Source organism: Melampsora larici-populina (assembly GCF_000204055.1).
Source record: "Melampsora larici-populina 98AG31 unplaced genomic scaffold MELLAscaffold_7, whole genome shotgun sequence".
NCBI classification, from domain to species: Eukaryota; Fungi; Basidiomycota; class Pucciniomycetes; order Pucciniales; family Melampsoraceae; genus Melampsora; species Melampsora laricis-populina.
In genome coordinates this window covers 856,756-864,136 of record NW_006768771.1, presented here as the reverse complement: position 1 = coordinate 864,136, position 7,381 = coordinate 856,756, and the positions used below count along the sequence as shown (strand labels likewise).

Here is a 7,381-nt window from a genome sequence, read left to right as displayed (position 1 = left end):
AAAAGAAAAAAAAAAAAAAAACAACCAAATTTTTTGAAATAGCCGGACTTGGACATCTCCAAGAAGTTCTGGATGTCGCTTCTGACACTTCTGGGGATATTGAGAGCACCTCGAGGGCTCTGAGATCCAGATTCTTAAGACTCTATCTACCTCACCAACATGCCACGAGTCTCAGCACGACGACAAGTACTACAAGCTGTGAAAGCAGTATCACGCCACCTCCTAGCTTACCCCAAAGACGATAATCACCTCGTTCCTTCTGCATTTATTGCCTCAAGATCCTTGAACTCATTATCCACTCTACTCCTCATCCCAGATCTATTATCCGAACTTCCCCTTAAACCAATCCACCGCTTAACGTTAGGTCTCATGCTAAAAAAAAGGTTCAGTCGACACGGCGAGGATCTTAATTCCAAAAAGGCGGATGTTGAAGTTTGGTTGGCGGAAATGGAGACTTTCGAGAATCGTCGATACCTGGCTTTGAGGACTCTCCGAGATCGAGATCGCTCACAAGAGCTTTTCAATAACATGATGAATGCTCCCGAATTCATGTTCATCAAAGTGGTAACTTTTTCTTTTCTCTACTTCCAATCTTCGGAAATTCTCTTTTAACATCTAGTTCTTTTAATGCCTGCTTTGATGATTTGATTAGGCACGAATGAAAAAGGAGAACTTCATCACCCTTTTTCATAAGATTGAAAATAGTCATGTGTTCAGAAACACTTCCAGTAATCCTCAAGCTCGGATTGAATTGCAACTAATGGTTGCTCTAGCAAATATGGGGTTGTCAGGAAATGGTGGACAAGTTTCACTGATTGGTAATTTACTAGGTGTTTCAGGTGAGTGCGTTTGTAACATTGAACTATTTTGTCTCTGAATAACATCTCTTGCTTTGATGATAGATGGTAGCGTTGAAAACTATACGTGGCGATGTGTAGCGGCGATTCTTCAATTACAAGCTGAATACTTGAGCTGGCCATCCCAGCTAGAACGTGCAAATATCAGCAACAAGATTGCTGAGAAACACCCAGGATTGGAGCGTTGTGTTGGGTTTATTGATGGGACTCTTATCCCTTTAGCCTTTGGTCCGGTTACTTGCAAGGAAGATTATTGGACCCGTAAGTACTTTTACGGACTCAACTCCATGATTGTCTGCGATCACCGTCGTCAAATCACTTTTGCTCGCCATGGTTGGTGTGGGAGCGTTCATGACCAACGAGTCCTCAGGACTTCCTCAGTAAGTTTGAAATTTATATGTCTTTTAAACTCGTTAGCTGATAATTTTGGTAGTTGTGGTGTCATCCTGGTCAATACTTCACTGAGGGTGAGTATCTTGTGGCGGATTCAGGTTATAGCGCCTCAAAGTGCACAGTCCCTCTTTTCAAGCGAAACTCCGAATGCAATCTTCCTGGTCTCAAGAATCAGTTCAACAAGTTACTCAGTGAGGCACGCACGGTCATAGAACACGTCAACGGAATGCTCAAATCTAGATTTCAAATGTGTAAGGGAAGAGTATGGGTTACGCGTTAGACTTACATGTGTGGTATAGGGTTACATAAAGTTGTACAGGGAGTTCTTATATAGAGGTTCCATCCTCTCTCCCTTCCGATTTCTTCTCTTGAGGAACTCTTTCCTCCTCTCTCTCTTAGTAGTGTTCTCTTATTGATAGTTCATTTTATCTAGGTATGACTCCCCTTTGGGAGGAACTCTTTCCTCCTCTCTCTCTTAGTAGTGTTCTCTTATTGATAGTTCATTTTATCTAGGCTATTCAGGAATATAAACAAAGGTGTTACTTTGTCTGGCTTCGGCCTTTTGAGTCCCGCGAACCCAGTGAAGGTCGATTGAGAGACGACCTTACACTTTTTTTAAGTACACCTCCGAGTTCGAAGAACACCGATCAATCCTCGAACTCAATCCGAATTCAATCAACTACGGTTAAATCATCCCGATTCAATAAATTCTTAATTCAATTCATTTCAAAAATTTTTCGAACACTCGAATTCAGTTTTTTTTCTTTTTTCTTTCCTGTTTTAGCCTGATACCTGAACCTAAATCCAGTTACCCCACGTTTCCTGAACCTAAATCCTGTTACCCCGCGTTTCCTGAGAACTATCGCCTTCCTGTTTCATCTGTATCCCTGTCTATGTCTGAGAACCGTGTGACATCTTCCCATACAACTCGTCGAAATCCCGGAGAAACGATTCCCCGAGTCGATAACCCAGAACGAATCATATTCCCAACTCGAACTGCTCCTGCTCCGTTATCTTGCACGCCGATTCGACCGACTTCGGCTCCACCGATTCTACCTTTGGTCGAATCCACCGGTTCAGCGCCGCTGATAGTACAACAGTGGGATTCTATCGTGAATCCATCCAATCCTCACGGTTACCCGATCATTGAAGCCCGCTGGCCATCTGACTCGATTGCACTGGATCAACTCTCAGACGATTCTGTAGCGATCGAAAACACCAGCAACCTCCTTACTTCCGGACTTCGCCATCCTCGGCGTAGTATTCCTGGTAACTTCGATCCTCACGTTTCCTTCATCAGTTCGGGAGATCAGACCATCCAGAACAAAATGGAACATCATCCGTCGACCTCTGCACCTCCTGAGGTTGATGTCAGTGCTGAGTTTGCACGCATGAAACTCGACAACGACGGGTTACGATCTGATAACGACGGTCTTCGAAAGGAAATTAGCGAGATTCGGGGTTTACTGCAAAACTTTTTGCGCAGCCAACGACCATCGGACGATGACGTTACTCGCCATGTCAACTCTGGAGATGAGGCTTCGACTCAGAGACCGCCTCACCGCGACATCGATAGGGAGGCAACTCCTCAAATGTTCACATCCACCCCTGCAGGGCCTCGTCAAAACCTTTTCAACGTGCCGCCCTCTTTGCCTTCGGTCGCAGAAACTCCAGTGACGGCGGCTCCCGTTATGGCCGACTTGTCGAAATTCCGTGCTACTGATTGGCCCCAATACAAGGGGAAGTTCGGCGACGTTGCTGCATTCCGCATGTGGCAATATCAGATGGAAACCACTTTCCGCGTGAAGCAGATTGACAGACCCGAAGATCGATTCCGCATACTCCCACTTGTCTTAGCGAACGATCCAGCCTCATCATGGTGTCGACGATCTGAAAGGAATTTTGAAGGTAAATCTTGGGAAGCGGTGATGTTGGAGATGCAAGGGGTAGTCTTACCGGTGGGCTGGGATGAAGCGGCTCGGGAGCGGTTACGAGAACTCACGATGAAATCAAATGAATCCGTGACCGCTTACTGCGCTCGTGCTAGGGTGATACAAGAAGAGATAGGGGTAGATGAGTGTGGTGATGAAGCTTTGGCGAATGCAGTCGTGGGGGGTACTTCGGGTCCTTTCAAAGCTTGGCTGAAAATGGAGCATGTGGTGAGAAACAGTCTCGACCCGATGACCAAACGGTTCTCATTCCCGATCTTCGAGGAGCGATTGGGAGCTATCTGGATCCTCACGCAAGCCTTTGATAGCAGTAATGCAGCGAAGTCGCGTCCCTCTGGTAATATTTCGGGTGGATCGTCAGGCACTCCTTCAATTGGGCAATCTCGTTTCATAGGTGGAACTTCCGGTAACCCTCCCGCTTCGAACCGTCCCGCCTTATCGTCTGAAGAGACCCAAGCTCGTAATGTGCGTTTTGGCGCTTATATGCGTTCGATTGGCCTATGTCCTCGTTGCAAGACACCGTGCAGAAAATGGTTAGGGGGCTGCGATGCCAAACCGAATCCGGCCTTCTTCTCGGTGCCTATGGACTTCCCACGGGCTCCGCCTTATCCACCGGCGAAGGCTTCGGCGACGGCTACCAGTACCAAAACATCGACACCTTCGGGCATCCCTCGTCCAGCTAAGCGAGTTGAGGTGGCAGCAGTCGAGACTGTACCAAATGAAGTGGATGTAGCGGCGATAGGTGAATTTCCAGACTTAGGACGTGCTGATTTGGCGGCATATGAACAGTTGATGGACAAATTGACGGGTGAACCTGATTATGATTTGGTGGAAGCTGCTGAGTACGAGAATCCCTCTATTCAACCTGTTTTTGGAAAGACCCTGATTATGAATTGGTTCTTGAATGGCGTCTCATTACGGGTATTGATCGACACTGGTGCAGGGACGAACCTCCTCTCGGAACAAGCGGTTGAGAAGCTTCAATTGGTTCGGCGACCTTTGCCGGTCCCGGTTTCTGTGCGTCCAGCGATCCTTTCAGAACCTACCCCGTTCGTTTTGAAGGAGTATACCTTTGCTAACATCAAGGCACCACACCCAGCTTTCACCTTCGGTGCCACGGTTTTCAAAATCGCGCCTTTGGGGGGGGAGTATGATGTGATATTGGGTGCACCTTTTCTTTCCAAACATTGTCTGAGCGTATCTTTGTCTCAACGGTTGCTTCGTAGTGAAAAGAATGGATATCGTTTTTTCGAACAACATGCACTTGATGAGATGAGAACGACTGAGGAATTGAGAGTAAAGCGTGAGGCTTTAGTGAGTACGGTGATGCAAAATCTGGACAAGGTGAAAGAGGTGAATGAGTTTAGTTTGAGGGAAGTTGCTATGTTGAAAGAATTTGAGGATTTATTTCCAGTTGAGCTGCCAGCGTTGCAGGAGGATGTGGATGCTGAAGATGAAGAAGTGTTTCCAACTGAATTGCAGGCGGAGTCTTCGAAGATTCGTCACAGGATAATTCTAACTAATCCCGATGTACAGATTAATGACAGGCAGTACGGATACCCTCGAAAATACCTGGATGCTTACAAGAAGCTTCTGAATCAACATATCGCTGCCGGAAGACTTCGACGATCGACGAGCCAGTACGCATCACCTTCGATGGTCATCCCCAAGAAGGACCCGACAGCACTGCCAAGGCTTATCTGTGACTATCGGACGTTGAACAAATATACAGTCAAGGACCGAGGACCTTTACCCAATCCGGACGAAGCTGTGAGACTTGTTGCTTCTGGTAAAATTTACTCCTCTCTAGATCAAATTAATGCCTTTTTTCAAACGAGAATGGAGGAGAAGGACATACCTTTGACGGCCATCAAGACACCATGGGGATTGTACGAATGGGTGGTGATGCCTATGGGTCTCACTAATGCACCGGCAACTCAACAACGAAGATGTGAAGAGGCTTTAGGAGATTTAGTGAACAAAGTATGTGTGGTTTATATTGATGATATTGTGGTGTTTTCTCAAACAGTGGAGGAACATGAAGAACATTTGCGGGAGGTTTTGAAAAGACTTCGACAAGCCAAGCTTTATTGTGGCATCAAGAAAACTCAACTTTTTCGACGTCGAATCAAGTTTCTTGGGCATGTGATCGGGGAGGATGGCATCAGAGCGGATGAGGAGAAAGTGGAGAAGGTGTCTAATTGGCGTACTCCAAAGAATCCAAAACAACTGAAGGAATTCTTGGGTACGGTGCAATGGATGAAAAAGTTTATTGAGGGGTTATCTCGTTATGTAAGCACATTGACACCTCTGACCAGCTCAAAACGTAAACCTGAAGAATTCAAATGGGCTGAAAAAGAAGAGGTAGCTTTTAACAATATCAAGCGCATCATTACAACATTACCGGTATTGAGGAACTTGGATTACGATTCGAATGAGCCAGTGTGGCTCTTCACCGATGCCAGTGGTCACGGCTTAGGTGCGGCGTTGTTCCAAGGTGAAAACTGGGAGACGGCTTCACCGGTGGCGTATGATGGGCGTACCATGACATCAGCGGAACGGAATTATCCAGTTCATGAGCAAGAACTGTTGGCGGTAATTCATGCATTGAACAGGTGGCGTCTTTTGCTTCTCGGGTTGAAAGTGAACGTGATGACGGACCACCATTCCTTGACTTATTTACTAAAGCAACGAAATCTCAGCCGTCGGCAAGCTAGGTGGTTGGAGACCCTTTCGCAGTTTGATTTAAATTTCAAATATCTGCAAGGAGCCGATAATTCTGTCGCGGATGCAATATCTCGAATGGATGCGGCGGCGGTAAACGAATCAAAACCCACTTTGGATGCCGACACATTGACGTCTATTACTCAAGGTTACGAATCGGACCCGTTCTGCAAGAAGTTAGCCAAGGTATTGCCGTTGAGAAAGAATTGTGAATGGCAAGATGGTCTGATGTTGATGGATGGTAGGGTTGTTGTTCCGTTGGATGTGGAGTTGAGAAGTAAACTGGTGTTATCAGCTCATCAAGCGGTCGGGCATTTAGGAAATCTGAAGACTTACAATAGATTGAAGAGTGAATTTTTCTGGCCGGGTATGTCTGAAGAAGTGGAAAAGTGGGTAAGCTGCTGTGATGAATGTCAACGTAACAAAGCCAGGACGACTTTACTACCGGGACGTGCACAAAGCCCCGATCTTCCTCGACGACCGATGAGCAGTATAGCTCTGGATTTTGTTGGTCCTTTTCCCAAGGTATCGGGTTATGATATGTTGCTCTCGTGTACTTGTCGACTCACTGGATTTGTCAGATTGATACCGACTAACCAAAAGGATTCTGCGGAAAAGACAGCCCGACGACTTTATAACTCATGGTTGTCTATTTTTGGCGCTCCTGACGAGATGCATGGGGACAGGGATAAGATCTGGGTCTCACGTTTTTGGAAGGAGCTTCACCGGCTTCTGGGCATCAAGATCAATTTAACTACCGCATATCACCCTCAAGCAGATGGGCGAGCAGAACGTACTAATAAGACCTTGGGCCAAACGTTGCGTTTTTCGACTCAAGGACGTCAGGGTCGGTGGTTAGAGGCGCTTCCGTCTGTGGAATTCGCGATCAATTCAGCGGTGAACTCGGCGACGGGGGTGTCTCCTATGTACTTCGTGTTAGGACATCAACCCAGGCTTTTTCCCATTCCGTCAACAAAGGAGGCAGCTGGTCATGATGTCGAACGGTGGGTAGCGAGTAGACAGGCGGATTGGGCTAGGTGTCGAGATAGACTCTGGGTGTCACGTGTGGATCAAGCTGTTCAGTACAATAAGAGGCGAGGGGGTGATTTACAGTTGGAGAAGGGGGATCTGGTGTTGGTTGAGAGCACAAATCGAGCGGTGCAAGTAGGTGGCAAGGTCGCAAAACTTCGGGCAAGATACGATGGACCGTACAAGGTCTTGGATGTCATCAACGACGGAAGAGATGTACGACTGCAACTTTCACCTAACGACAAGTCACACGATATTTTTCATATTTCGAAGCTCAAGAGATACCGAACGGATGAGTCAGTGGACGTATGTGAGTTGGGCGAGAGGTTACCTTGTGCAAGTAAGTCCTCTCCTTGAGTATGCACCGCCGTGGGGTTCTACCTCCTCCTTGTTTCGCAACAACACCTTGGCCACGCCTGTGAGCACATC

The 7,381-nt window shown here is 46.9% G+C and overlaps 1 protein-coding gene across 1 annotated transcript in view; it reads left to right on the top strand.

Moving 5' to 3' along the window:
* Nucleotides 1-4,011, top strand: part of MELLADRAFT_103799 (uncharacterized protein) — a gene marked incomplete at both ends in the record, with an annotated part of 5,609 nt that extends 1,598 nt beyond the window's left edge. The window contains 2 exons of the mRNA XM_007406955.1: nucleotides 2,035-3,941; nucleotides 3,989-4,011. Coding sequence (XP_007407017.1) covers nucleotides 2,035-3,941; nucleotides 3,989-4,011 — 1,930 coding nt within the window. The remainder of the gene's footprint in view (nucleotides 1-2,034; nucleotides 3,942-3,988) is intronic.
* Nucleotides 4,012-7,381: the final 3,370 nt, after the last annotated feature.